The sequence below is a fragment of the Ascidiella aspersa genome, chromosome 7, assembly GCF_963924565.1.
Source record: "Ascidiella aspersa chromosome 7, kaAscAspe10.2, whole genome shotgun sequence".
Classification (NCBI taxonomy): domain Eukaryota; kingdom Metazoa; phylum Chordata; class Ascidiacea; order Phlebobranchia; family Ascidiidae; genus Ascidiella; species Ascidiella aspersa.
In genome coordinates this window covers 31,281,137-31,295,757 of record NC_139453.1, presented here as the reverse complement: position 1 = coordinate 31,295,757, position 14,621 = coordinate 31,281,137, and the positions used below count along the sequence as shown (strand labels likewise).

Here is a 14,621-nt window from a genome sequence, read left to right as displayed (position 1 = left end):
GGTTAGTTAAACTTTTTCACATATTTCTTCAAATCATGTATACAATAATGTGTTCCCAAACCCTACCACAGAGTGTCCGAAATTTTAGCAGATCTTAGTAATTTCTTCGAAGTAAGAAAGGAAGTGAAATTACGAGGTAGAAGAACATGGGATGTGGGGCGAACCCATCTGCGTGAGCACTTTATCAAGCCACTGGAGGGGGCCGTTGAGATGTAGTTCGATCCAACAAGGAGTCGCCGTCACCGTTTGTCGCCTGAAGTAAAACAAATATTATAATCATAAAAATATCACAACCAGATCATCTTAATCAAAGAAATTTTTTTATGTTTTAGAATTAGATGGATCAAACCCTTCTTATTGGTTTGTAATACCGTGAAGTAATTATTTTTAAGTAAACTTAAAAAGTTGTAAATCTTTACAGGTATTGCCAGGTGAAAAAGCTGGAGAACTACTGATAAAAATGATTTTTGTTTTTTTAGGGTTGTACTTTGTAACGTACTGTGTTTGAACTAAAACAGATTTGCTTATAAACAAAATTTTTGTAATAAACATCAGAAAATTCTAGAACACTAAAAAAAAATTAAGAATTACAAAATTTTGTGACGAATTACTTTGGGCATAATTAACTTTTTGAATCACAATAAAAGTTTTGTGTCAGTGAATGTTACGTAAAGCTTTTCAAGTTAACTTCAAGCAGTAACAAAAAAATGAAGTGTAATGCTCACTGTTCACACTTTAATGTATTTCAACTAGGAACAAACAATTAAAAACAGATTAATAACAAACTTGTCCCACCTGTATTCTGCCCCCCATCCCTTCACAAAGCTCATTCTTATGGTGCACATCCGAGTAAGTTGGTAGACTGCTTCAAAACCTTGGTTAACGAGCTGTGACAAGAGGGCTGCAAATTCCTGGTTGTTAAAGATCTTCAGATTGCAACCTGGAAATCAAAATAGCAAAATATAAAGATAGCTGCTATGTTTAGGAAGTGAAAGAGTAAAATATGTTATCATACGGAGATCTTGCACTATATTTCTTAACAGAGAAAATAGAATAGTTAGTTGATATTGTTTGTGTGTAACTTTAGAATATTTTTCAGTTGAGGAACAGGAACAACAGGCTTTAATTAAGAAGGTCTTGGACGGACAATTGAAAAAAAGGCACAATAAAAGTTAGAGCTGTCTTTAGATTGACATGGCAGGAATATCAAACCTTGTGTAAGAGTATGTTGTATGTCTACCAGCTGTCTGTTTGGGAGTTTTTAGGCAACTGAAACATCTTTAAACATTAGGCCTTTTATATGATACACTAATTATTATATGGAATGCAGGTGTCCTTTTTAAAATCTATTTAATAATTTATCAATTTAGAGTTTTTATGCACATAGAATTGTGTTTAGGTTGTAAAAGTTTCATTCAGTTCAAGGATAATATTATACATCTCAGCACAATTCGAAGTCGATCCAAACCTGGAGGTATCTTGACAACGGTTGCCGGGTGCCACCCATATCGTTTGTTGCAGTTCGGACTTTGCACGAATATCGAGCTTTCGCCCAAACATTCCGCGAACACTTCACCACCGATGTAGTATAAACGCACACCCTTGCCTGTGACGATAAAACAAGTTAGTTGAATGTAAATTCATAAAAATCAACCACTTACTTTAAAGGACTCAATTAATTAAATAAAAATGGTTAATGATAATCTTAACATTTGAGAATAATGACTGAAGTTTGTTAGTTAGATGTAGAATAAACGTCAATGACCGTACAGAAATAAGTAGCATTTTAAACGTTTTAAATATATTTTTATTTTTATTCAATCATTGTTGAAAAAAACAGAGAGACATTTAAAACTTTTAAAATGCTCCCTACTTCTGTATTGCCTTAAATATTCTCACTAAATCAATTCTAACATGAAACCAGTATTTATAAAACCTAGTTAGCTGTAAAAAAATATTATAAGCACTGAGCTAGAAACATGTGCCTTAATAATAACTACAAAGCAGATTTTATTTGTAATAGTTTATTTATAATAAAAGGTTGCAGACTGGCAGTTTGGAATCCTAATGTAACACTTTGTACAGTGGCGACTTACCAAACAGTAGCGCTTATAAAACTTTTCACCTGGCAACCAACTTTTTGACCCTTCTTATATATTGGAGGACTTAAATAATTTAAAAAAAATATATAAAAAATTTTAATAATAATTCCCAACATTAAATTAGTATTTTAATCAACTAGATAGCTGTAAAGACTATAACAATCATTGAGCTAGAGAAATAAAGCCCTATAACACAATATATATTTAAAGCAGGGCTGCTGGGTGTAAATCTGACTCAATTGTTTCTTTTACTGGACTCGCGATTTGGATTATTTTTAACCGTTGTCTTTGTACTGTCGCTACTCACCGACATGTCGGCGCGTCAGCTCAATTTGTTGGTTTCTGTTGATGTTTGAAAGCAGACCGAGACAGAATCGCTCGGAGTTTGACGGATCGGTAAATCCATCGACGGTCAGCGATGGTTGCGAGGCGTGGTACGTTTCACCGACACGCTGGTTCATTTCGTAGTAGGAGATCGAACACCAGAACGGTGGTTCGCAGTACGCCACTGGCTGCGCATCTGGATGAAATTAACTTGCTGTTTAACAAATCTGCTCTCCCTAAAATATTAGTTTATATGAGTCATTTAACACTCAACATAGCAGAGGCCTTTTAGAAAATGTTGGATTAAAATGTCTGTATGTCAAGTGTCTCTAAAAATGTAAACTTACCAAGCATTGGAGTGGAAAGGTTTGGTTGAAAGTTCATTTCTGACTCTGAAATAGTTTACAAATATGATTTCATTATTTACAATAGAGCAGTTTAAATGAAACACTGATAATTTATATTCTATGACATTGAAGTGATAAAAAAGATAAATACTTATGCTGGGAATCCAGTTTATTGAAAATATTATGTAATGATAAAACAATGTTGACTGATTTGCAATGGTAATGCCTAATTTATCTCATCAAAAGGTGTTTAAAATGTAACTAAAACATTTCCTTTAGCAAAAAAAGTACCAAAAATATTGACTGTATGTACCATTTTATAATAGTAACAGGGCTGATTTTATTTACTCATATATATACAACACCATTCATTACATTACAATCCACCTTACACTTATGTTGTTTGTTACATTAAGGCAAGTATAGTGTCAGAATAACCGCAACTTACCAGAGTTGTAGCTTGCAGGTTGAGGGCTGTTGGTGACGCTCCCGTTATTATCATGATCTTGTGTCTCACTGTCCTCACTCATATATCCAGGTGGTGGAGTGTCTGAATATAAACATATGATGCCAGCTAACAGGTGGATACAATGGAATTGGGTTGTGCATGCCAGGCGAAATGCGTAACTCATAAAACTTTAACATTTTAATGAAAAAAGATTAGACAACAACATCTCATTTTTCTGACGCAAATACAAGGAAATGTAAAAAAACATACTTTCACCCAAAAATATTTTTATATATACAATAGGGGTAATGTTGGTACTTATCCGATACTAAATTAATAAAATAATTCCAGACAAATTTGCAATTCAACAGTGGATTATAATGTGAAGGTAACCATTTCAAAAAAGTAGGTTTGGCATCAAATAGCTATGTATTTTGTCCAAAATTTTGGGTATTGATATCGGAATAAAATGCAAGTGTTAAACATTCCTACAACGAACCACTCTTTTTCCAACCTGCAACAAACTTTTGTGACGGTTCAAGTCCGTCGCTGAAAGTTAGGTTTTTCGGGATTGAACTTCCGTCAAGTGAGATTGGGGGGAGTTGGTCGCGGGAGGGGAGAGGTTCTGCTGACTTTGGAACCAGAACCGGGGGAAGAGCTGTTGGATAGTAAAGTATATAGATGCATATGGTGCAAATATGGAAACTGTGTATAAAGTTTTAATGAAATCAACAAAATTAACTCAAATCATCATCAGAGTTAAGCAACACAAAAGATACACACACAAACATTATAAACCACTGTGATCTGGCCCTTGCAAAGCTGCTTTTTGGCCAATGATAAAAGCGACATATCATGCATCTGGGAGCCTTAAGAGACCAACAAAATCAGTTGATCAATCATGCAAGCAAGACTAGGACAACTGGTCTTCAGTGAGGTTTAAACTTACGACCTCTGCCAATGTTCTGTCTTTAGGATTTATTAAAAGTACTTTTAAACTGTATATTATGTTGCATAGTGTTTTGACAATTTTGTGAAAGCTCTGATGGAAGAAATTATTTAAAATTGCTTGTTTTTAAGTTGTTCAAACTTTAGATAAGGATATTAGGTCCTTTAGTAGAGATCAAAAATAAAGCCTGTACTATAACAAACAAATGAACTTTGTACATTATTTGAATACCTTGTGTAATACTGCCTTAAGGAGCAAAATGAACCAAAAATTAAATAGTAGACAAAATACTTAACAAAGCATGCAAAATAAAAATAAACATAAAAATTTAGACGAAATTATTCAAACCTGGTGCCTCTATTTTGTTGTAGTGATACGGTTGGATGCATATTTCATCGGTGACTCTCTCAAATCCGTGCTCGCACGTCGATATGCACGAAAGCTCGACGGCAGTTTGTAAGTACGGGAACCTCCAGAATCGACACGTCCAAACGTGGGGAAGAACTTGGGGGGCTTTCGTCGTTCTGTGAAAAAAAAATATGCAATAGATTTAGTTTAGGATCTAGTTTCAAATTTATAACAAAATGTAATTGACTTTATTTAGTTTTTTTATGGTTACTAACTTTTGGAAGATAAACAATTAATCAATTAAGTACTCTGGCAAAGATTTTCTTAGGACCAAGTTTACAATATAAGAAAAGAGATTTTTTTACATTTAAAAATTCAATATTATGTTTGGAAGTGTTTTACCATCTTTTTCGGCAGGAAGTGAAAGGTAACACAATTTATGGCAAATTATAATTTAAAACTTGTTAAGTCTGCACAAAATATCTACTTACTCTCCATTTGTGTTGATGATATCAGGACTGTTCATCAGAGTTCGCCATTCTGATCTAAAAAGTCACAAAAGTTAAGTTAATAAAAATCACGAGAAAAATTGGTTCTAAACCTTTGTTTATAAATATCTAAACAAAATCTACCTATATTTAAATTTAACTTAACAAATAATATTATTTTTCGATATACATTCTGTAATAAATTAATTACCTTGAAATTGTGATGCATTTTGTTTTTGCTGTACGTTCGGTGATTGCTCGTTCTAATTCATCTAAACTTTTGCCTTTTTTAAACTTTTTCGCGAGAGCTTTTAAGAACTTCTCAGCTTGTTTTTCTTCCTGACAATCCAAGTCAATTGTTTTTGCTCCGACTAAGCGCTTCACGATTTGATTTGCTGATAACGTAAACATTATTTATAACAAAAAAATGCACAACTACATCAGAACACTGAATAGAAAATTGCATAAAAATAAATTAAAAAATATATAGATATTTGAGCAATTCCCAAAAAAGTTAGTTAAACAATGACAAAGAACAACAATATTTGGCGCTGGTCTAGAATCCTACCACAACGAAACACCATTTGGGTTAGGGTGAGGGTTAGCGTTTGGGTTAGGGTCGGTCAGGTATTATCATTAGATAAAGAATATAATAATACTTGACCACACACACACCCAAACGCTAACCCGCACCCTAACTTAAATCTTGTGCGTTGATTTTAGAACTGTGGTAGGATTTAGGGTTCCTCTCCGGGAATGTTTCGACGGGAAATTCCCGGGATTTCCCGCGAATTAACAATCCCGGGAAGTTTTTTTTATAATCCCGGGTATTGGCAACCTAGCAAAACTTAAAAAATATTGCCGTTTTTGACTAATATAAAGAAAAAAAATAGTACCAACCATGTTAACGTCGTTGCCTGAGTTGTTTTATTTGCGCTTACCAGCGGAAAAACCTAATTAAATTTATTTTAACAAAAAAAATGCATCACAAATAAGGGTCCTGACTCGTATTAGAGAAGGTCTGGCGCTCCTTCAGTTATGAACGTATAAATTAATAAAAACAAACGGTCTTTAAATACCGCTTACCACAAAGCAAATTATTTGGGTTAGAATGCGGGTTAGCGTTTGGGTGAGGGTGGGTCAAGCGGTATTATTAATAATAAACATAATAATATTTGACCCACGAAAGAAAGAACGCCCATAAATGAGCTTAATTAAATGTTTGAAGCTAAAATAAAAAAAAATATTAACCTCAAAATGACGTGATTTTATGTATAATTTTTTCGTCGGGATCCCGGGATTCCCGGGAAGTTTCATTTTTCAATCCCGTTTTCCGGGAGTGAAAAAATCCGGGAAAAAGAGGAACCCTAGTAGGATTCTAGACCAGCGCCCAATATTTTTACAAAACATTAGGCTATAGCCTCTGCGTCTCACAAAATCGTAAAACTTCAGTTTAACTAAACTTAAGTCTAAAACCTTGTAAAAAAAATCTTAAAATCTAGGATAAAAATATATCTGACAGAATTTCGTTAAAACAACAACGTATAAAAACAATAAAATGAAACAAAAATAATGTCGTCCTTTCATCTCATGCCTAACAACATACTCAGCATCACTCAACAGCACACACTTATAAACCAGGAACATAAGGACCCAAACAAAACAACAAATCCACCATCTTTGTTTCAAGCAACTAATCTGTGCATTAAACGTGCAAATTCAATGACGTCACTCAACTTGCAAAAATTCAACAAAAAAATCGAGGATTAGGTCAGGCTAATCCGGACCAGTCCGATATCGACCTACTTCTCTCGCATTTTGCTCCTAAATTCCAAGATTACCGGGCGTTTTGGAAACGTTCCCAGATCAGAAACAAAACTGTTGCGTTTAAAACTCTTTCTGTGTTTAATTCCTGTCTTTGTTACTTTTAAACTTCCAATTAAACGCGTCATTATTCCTTGAATGACCCCGAGTGGCATTTAATCTTGTCACGATTTTTACTGACGCGTTTACTAATCACCAGAGCAGCTTGTAACACCCGGGCCGGAAATTTAACTCAGTAAATGCGAAATATGATTGAACTGACGTATTTCAAACTAAAATAAACTGTTTCACTGTTCTGAGGAAATTTACTTAAAAATCCCAAACAAATCAGATCAAATTCAACAAGTTCTTTTCATCATAAGTAGATGATATAAGAACAACTTATTTCTAAGGAAGCCCAACAGTGTTTCACAAGAAATGAATCGAAATGAACAAATTTATTATAAAATCACGATGGCGCATATCATCAAACTGCAGAAGCACCAACAATCGTAAAAATAGATGCGCAATATGGCACAATAATACGCATAATTACGTCATAAAGCACATCGAGATAGCACCGAGAAAACATAGAAAAATAGTTCAATATTGTGATGTCACAAGAGAGCATTGTATCAGTACTAAAATTCAAACGAAGTTGTTGCTGAACAAAAAAAATTCGCCATTATAAAGCACAAATCACCTTTGTCAGAAGAAAATTGTCGCTTCAATGTAAAATTGTCGCAAAAGTTGCCCTAAAATAAGCTTTTTCTGCGTTTTTTAAGTTGCTTGGCCAAAACACCTGACCAAACAATATATTCACCTTTTTAACCTCAATAAAGCAACAAAAAGTCCCTCCAGTACCACATTAGCAATACAGGCATTAAAAGCTTCTGCTATGGACACAGTTAAATCAAACTGATAAACATCAGAGGAAACTATTGTAAACCAAAGGGTGGCACCAATAACTTTACAGGGTACAACAAAATTATGGCAAGCAAAAAACTCAACCAATTGAAAAACAACATGATGTGGGCAAAAAGTTAAGGCTGTGGAGTTATAATGATAAGGGTTAGGCGTGTCCCTAAACAATTTTGGCGACTTAATGCTTACAACAAATCAAAATAAACTCCTTGATTTCTTTACAAGGGTTTTAGGTTGGGGCAGGATTATATAAAGAAACGTATTTCCATACGTTTTTTTAATAATATAGTTTTGGTACAGTAAACAATATGACACTCACAAATAAGAAAACATGATGTTTTTGACGTGACATTGGCAATAATTAAATCACAATTTTATGACTAAATAACATTTTTTTTTCAAATTTAACCTAATATACCATTCACACATGTTCCAGAAGCAATAATGAGCCACTATGACGTCACTATCGCCTGCTTTGTTGCAGTTTTTCCAGCTGTTGTTTCCACAGCGTTGCTTCTTGTTCTTTACGAAACAACTTTTCGCGATAAATTTCAACTTCGCTCTGTGCTGCCTCTAGTTGGCGCTGCAGAGCATCTTCCTGGGTCACCTCGATCGTTGTGAAAATATCGCGAGGCCTGGAAATAAACGTTTGTGATGTCATAAGCGCATTACAAAACTCTAAAACAATGCGTTTTTAAGTTTAAAAGCTTTGGAATGAGCGTTAACAGCTCATATTAAAAAAGAAACACTTTTTTGAGATTCGGGAATTTAAATATATATAATTATGTTTGGTTTATTGTTAATATTGTAAAATAAAAATATAACTTACTGTTCAAATACTGTGATGTTATGTTTTTTTCGTTTGGAAGGAGGCGACTTTAGAACTGCAAAACAACACACAAAAAAGTTCTAAAATAGATCAACTTGGTTCATAATTACAAAAAAACAATATTTAAATCTAAATTTTTAATGAGATAAAAGAAACAAACAAATTGTAACTGTAATAGACTTTAACGTAAATAACATAAAAAACAAACAAATTAAAACATCACAAGCTGACACAACATTTTACTTTATTTTAGCATTATTCACCTGTATTCTTCTTGGGAGCGACCACAATAGTGAAAGGTTGGTTTCCACCGTTCGACCCGTTCAACATTTGGTTGGCAAGCTTCATGGAAAGAACCTGAACAACAAGGTGTGGGCATTTTAGGCAATCACGTTTTTTTGTTTTGTTTAAAGGACATTGGACAGTCATATGACTGCCTCTAAAAAATGCAGAGATTACACCATTCATATAATTATTCTAAATATATATAAAACATCAATAAATTTATAAATATGACATCACAATACCTTTTGTCCATCATCAGCCAGCGACGACGGTAAAACAAATTCAATTTCTTTCTCTTCTTTTTTCAGAGATTGGTCTAAAAAACATAACAAATTAGATGTGAATCAAGCCTACTCAACTAACTAAGGCACAACAAGCATAAAAATCGTAAAAATATAGAAATGCAAAGTAAGAACGAATTCAAATGTTAAAAAATCAAAAACAATGTACCAGAAAAATCCTATTGTTGACCACATTTTGTATACCCAGTCCACATGACTTCAAATCAAATTAATAAACCCAAAAAAGTTACTGCAACATACATTGAATATTATGTGCCAAATTAGGCCTTATGTAATCACTTCATCAAACCCAAAACACTATATTCTAAAGAACCCACGGGTTGGTAGAATTGACTAAAAAGAGCCTTATTTGGTGCTGAATTATTACAAGAGATAATTTATAGTTTATATCAATATGCCGGTTTTTAAGAATACAGTGTGTCGGAACTTCAATGAAAATACTAAAAAAACGATTATTGTGTTCCAAAATAGTCTTTTGGGTTGTAAACATAACTTTAGATCCGGCCTAAATATATGACTCATACAATTCAAGCAAGAGCATATTTGTTGATTTACCTTGTTCGAAGAGGTGCGACCAGGCAAGCTTGCCCCCCTCGGTCAGGGTGATGGCGTTTGCCCCCTCAAGCAGCACCGAGGCCCCACTGGCAACGTTCTGGCTTAATATGTCGTGCTGGAGCCAAGGGTGTTGGTCTGAATATAACATGTGTGTGAAAAACATCAGTTTTATGCCATGTAAGCACAAGTTGACTGTACTTTAAGAGTTACACCAGGCTTACGAAAAAAATAAAATAATAAATTAGGATAAAAGTGGTAAAGAATTTTGAAAATCAGGATTGAGGTTATTATTATAATTTTGTCAGAAAATCATCAAAGTCTAATACTATAATTTTAGGGGTCATGTGTGTATAAATGTCAAAGATTCTTATCTAATATAAATATATTAATTGAATATTATTCAAGCTGTTTTATGGTAGAAACACAAACATACATCTTAAAATAAAAACATATAGGTTTAGTACAAACATACACCTTTTGTATAATAACTCACCACTTATTGTTGAACTCTGTAGCGATTCGCTTTCGCTTGTGTCATCTGAAAAGTTAAAGATATTTGTTAACAGTAGACAAATTTTTAGTATGAGAAATAGAGAAACTACTTGCTTTCCACACTGCTATGATACAACTTATGATCGCCTTTGTTTGTTCTATGTAAAACACCAAGCCTACCTTGTACAGGAGATGAAGAAGCGTCGTCACGAATCGTGTCACCGTTTCCCAAACAACACTAAACACAATAAAGTGGTTAAGCACATTAAAATTATCCACCAGTGATAAGTAAAATTAAGTCAAATGTGAAAGCATAACTAGCTCACAAACCTAATTGACCACATTGTTATTGTAAAACCATTTTTTTAATATTTATAGCCAGTGTTTTTTTAAGGTGTTTTGGGGGACCGAAAACGGTTTCTCCAGCGGTTTCCCGAATTTTGGACTTGCAACTTTTTGGTATTTAAATGAAACACTTGCGGTCTCTTAAAACTACTTAGCGATCACCCAAACCTTTAAAAAAAAACTGTTTATAGCCATTATTTTTCCTGGTAGCATAGCTGATATATTGTACAATGCTAGGATTACCTTGAGGTATTCCACCATCCTGTAGTCACAACCCTCGGATGCACTTTCAACTGGGCTTTTATCAAACTGAAAAAAGTTATTTGAAAACTCTAAACCATCAGATAAAATGTTACAAATACATTGCTCTACATTGTATTTTAACAATAAAACTTTTAAACCAGCAATTTATTAAGTTCTTACTAAACAAGGACCAATCACAGAACAATGTTTACATTTGTTTTCTATATGTTAAAAATATAAAAAAGTGAAGCTTACCTTGTTTTTAGTTGTTATTACTGCTTGGTTGGAGACGAGGAGTTTTACAATCGCAAAATGTTGTTCAACAACTGCCCAGTGCAATGGAGTCATTTCAAGCTAAAATGTATTTTTTATGACATTATAGAAAAATTACAACACATTGGTAATTTGTAGAAGAGGCCTTAAGTAGTTAAATCATAACTCACTACAAACAGTGACAGACAACTGCTAAAGCACATCACCATATAACATGAACCACTTAAAACTAAAATACTTAAATGGTTCATAAATGATTGTTTTATGCGGCTTTATTTTAAGGCCAAACCAGTATTTTGGCTTATTGCAAATAAGGTTTTAGTGATTATAAAATTAATTTAAACACAATGATCATAATGCACTTAGGTATTTATAAAAAGTTGTACCAATTCACAAAGAAAAATCTTTTAAAAAAACTTAGCTTGAATGTGCAACTGTAAGTTAAACAAAATTTAAAACAAGTATATAACTAAACCAGTTTTAAATCACTTAAATAAACAAAACACACCATGTCCTTTGCATTGACATCAGCCCCAAATCCAATGAGCATGGATACAATAGAGAGGTGACCAAACTGAGCCGCAAAGTGCATCGGGGTCTTGTCAACTTTTGTGCGTCCGTCCCACGAAACCCCGGCCCGCGTCAAGATTTGGGCGGAACCAAGGTGTCCATTGATGCAAGCGTAGTGCAATGGGGACATCCCCAGCTAGAAGAAACAATATTAGATGGGCCAGACAAAATTTACAGATGCATGGTTCCAAGTGGTTGACATTATACTGTGACAGTAAAGCGAAAAAATGTTAATCATTTTTCGAATCATGCAACACACAAGATGTATACTGGGAACTTTCATGTTTGACAGAATAAGACTTAATTGCAATAATGTCCTGTATGTGTCTTTATGAGAGCTTAAAGTTAAAAAAATTTTTTTTAAATTAAATCAAGTTAGTCATGGGTCTCATATTGTTTATTCTGAAAAAACATTTCTTCAATGTAAATATATACAGATTTGTTTGCCAGTGTACTTTTAAACTGCACAATTTTATATTAATTGTTAGAAAAAAACTTCTACCTCTTGAAAAGTACAAAATATGGCATACTGTTTCAAATGCTTTAAAATAAATAGGAAATGTAAACAACAAAAAAAATAGGAAATGTAAACCAAAATAAAATATTAAGTTAACCTCATTTAAAACATGAAATATGTGACGTCCTTACCCAGTTAGCAGTGAATGGGGCTCCCTGTAGTAGAAGCGACTTGACGGACTTCTCGTCGCCATCTTCGGCAGCTCTCAGTAGTTCTTTACCAAGAGTAGATAAAGCTGATTGGTGCTGAAATAACATTTAAACATATAAATAGTATAAAAATAATACTTGATCATAATTAAATAAAACATAATAACTTGAAAATTATTTATTTCATGTAACGGCACTGGTTTAGAATCCTACCACAGTTATGAAATTAACGCACATGTATTTATGCTAGGATGCGGGTTAGCGTTTGGGTTAGGGTTGGTCAAGTATTATTATTTAACAAAGAATATACTAATACTTGACCCAACCTCACCCAAACAGTAACCCGCAACCTAACCCAAGTAATGTGCATTGATTTAATAATTGTTGTAGAGTTCTAGACCATGTAACTTTTATCGAGGTCCAAATGTTTTAAATTTACAGGTGGGCAATGGAAGTTATACATATGTGCCGGTTCTTAATTTTTAACATAGTTTAACCACCAGTGAAAAAAGTTTCCAATAATTTAGCTTGCAAGTTGATTACTAAAAACAAATCTCAGGTATGCTCCTTTTAACATTTGAAAAGATTTTTAAGTGAACCGTGTTCACTTGGTTAAATTATTTTTAGTTTAACAACTTGTTTTTTATTACAACGCTATAACTATTTATCAACCATACTAATTAATAAAATATGAACTTGCATCTATAAAAACATGCAAGATTTTTAAGTGAATACCTATATTTAGTTGATAAGCTTAGGTGTTCATCTATTTTAAACGCCTTTAGAAGACTGTAAGCATTTCCTACAAGTCTAACTTTCAGCACCAAACAACGTAAACATACAAATAGTTGTTAACATTCGTCAATGAAATGTATTCGAGGCTAAACAGGGAATTTTACTTCGATCGCATTTCGCAGGAAACGGAAAAGGAAGCGACGTAACAATCAATAAGCTCACCGTCGACGTTGATTGGCCAATTAACCGTGACATCACAGCACGTCATTTAAATGACCAAGAGCTTTTTCGAAAGCAATCTGTTTGATTTGTTTATGGCATAGTTTGGGGTGAAATGTCGGTTTTAAAACGATTTCAGTTTTTTCACAAAATGTCCGCCATTAAAATTACGACCCACAATGCACCGCTGATTTCCGCACACCTACTCGTGACTAAATACGTCTAGCAATGACGTAAATAAAATTGGATTCAAGAAATTTTCATTATTCTTTAAAATATGTACCGGTACGAGAAGAAAAAAATAAGAAAAATAATGATTAGTAATCGGTAAACTAAACACAACTACGTAAAAACATTTTAATTCAAAATTGTTTTCATTGAAGGCCTGAGCCCGTTTTGCATTACGGTACCACTGGGCTGAAATGATTTTTGAAGTAAAAATTTAAAAGCAAGTGTTATTTCTGAATTTGGCCAATTTGCGAATTCAGATAGGATCGCGATACTTTTTGTCACAATTATCGAGTATCGATACTGGGATGAGATATTAAGCTTCCGACACCTTGTGCAAGCAAGGTGGTAAATGATAAAGTAAATACTGTTTTACGCTAAATTCGGCCTGAGCGTTTTTGCAATAGTATTCACTTATCCACGTTGAACAGATGGCAAACTTATAAAAGTGTCGTTTTGCGAATATTTAAAGTCCCAAAGGTGGCAGCAAATGTGTGGAGCGGCTGTTGGTAAGACAACTGCTGTTTGGGCGTTTGCAGGCGTGAGACAGCGGCAAGAAATGTAAAAATGTGGGCTTGCTTGGTTTAGATTATTATTTATCATATGAATTCGATTAAATTTAGAATAATTTAAATAAAAATAAAAACAAATAGTGTTTTTCCTCGTCATTGCATTTTGTGATAGAAAAATCAAACTGAAATATTAAGCATTATTGTTAAAATATAAATATATGTAAAAAAGCCGACAAAAAGATCTTGAAAAACACTTGAATACGTCTCATGTCATTATTTTTTGTGGCAAGAAACCAAAACAATTAAATATGATAGAAACATTGAATTACATCCATAACCTTTAAAAGCACTTTTACAAGTCTCTACCAACAGATCGCGAAAGTTCTGCCATTAATTTAGTCAAAGTGGCAAGACAAGTCAGTTGTCATTCTCGAACTTTCTTCAGATGCAAAGTGCGAAATCAGCTGCCGTGAAAAAGTGCGACATCACGCCGAAAGTTCTGTGCAAGAAAGCTGCCTTTGAAGCGCACTTTTTCACGACCGCCGAATATCGCAGCTCGCCTCTTCAGCTGTTATCTCATTGTTACGTCACACCTTGGGGACATAAGACAGGCGCGCGTGTTCCACAATCGCAT

At 33.7% G+C, this 14,621-nt stretch overlaps 2 protein-coding genes across 2 annotated transcripts; both read right to left on the bottom strand.

Annotated features, from left to right (window-relative positions):
- Positions 1–118: 118 nt before the first annotated feature.
- On the bottom strand, positions 119–5,447 carry LOC146138985 (SMAD family member 3-like). The gene is made up of 10 exons (XM_083394858.1): positions 5,218–5,447; positions 5,010–5,063; positions 4,519–4,694; positions 3,736–3,879; positions 3,222–3,323; positions 2,774–2,818; positions 2,410–2,622; positions 1,469–1,606; positions 796–940; positions 119–253 (listed from the first exon to the last, which is right to left on the bottom strand). Exons 1-10 carry the CDS (start codon positions 5,415–5,417, stop codon positions 130–132), a joined length of 1,341 nt encoding a protein of 446 aa, XP_083250984.1. The 5' UTR covers positions 5,418–5,447; the 3' UTR covers positions 119–129.
- Positions 5,448–7,248: 1,801 nt separating this feature from the next.
- Positions 7,249–13,408, bottom strand: LOC146138984 (uncharacterized). Its single transcript, XM_083394754.1, has 12 exons — positions 13,251–13,408; positions 12,276–12,389; positions 11,566–11,763; positions 11,040–11,138; positions 10,785–10,850; positions 10,311–10,434; positions 10,198–10,242; positions 9,705–9,839; positions 9,090–9,163; positions 8,826–8,919; positions 8,563–8,617; positions 7,249–8,368 (listed from the first exon to the last, which is right to left on the bottom strand). The coding sequence occupies exons 1-12, from the start codon at positions 13,281–13,283 to the stop codon at positions 8,197–8,199; spliced, it is 1,209 nt and encodes a 402-aa protein (XP_083250880.1). The 5' UTR covers positions 13,284–13,408; the 3' UTR covers positions 7,249–8,196.
- Between the last annotated feature and the right edge of the window lie 1,213 nt (positions 13,409–14,621).

Bases quoted from the DNA above. Each gene is read 5' to 3' on its own strand.
- LOC146138984 (XM_083394754.1), bottom strand. From the start codon at position 13,283: ATGTCACGGTTAATTGGCCAATCAACGTCGACG. The intron at 10,435-10,784 runs GTAATCCTAGCA...TATTGTGTTTAG, and splicing joins GGATGGTGGAATACCTCAAG to TGTTGTTTGGGAAACGGTGA. The intron at 8,618-8,825 runs GTGAATAATGCT...GTTGTTTTGCAG, and splicing joins CGCTCCCAAGAAGAATACAG to TTCTAAAGTCGCCTCCTTCC.
- LOC146138985 (XM_083394858.1), bottom strand. From the start codon at position 5,417: ATGTTTACGTTATCAGCAAATCAAATCGTGAAGCGCTTAGTCGGAGCA. The intron at 4,695-5,009 runs GTAAGTAGATAT...TTTTTTTCACAG, and splicing joins ATCATCAACACAAATGGAGA to AACGACGAAAGCCCCCCAAG. The intron at 1,607-2,409 runs GTGAGTAGCGAC...TTATCGTCACAG, and splicing joins GCTGACGCGCCGACATGTCG to GCAAGGGTGTGCGTTTATAC.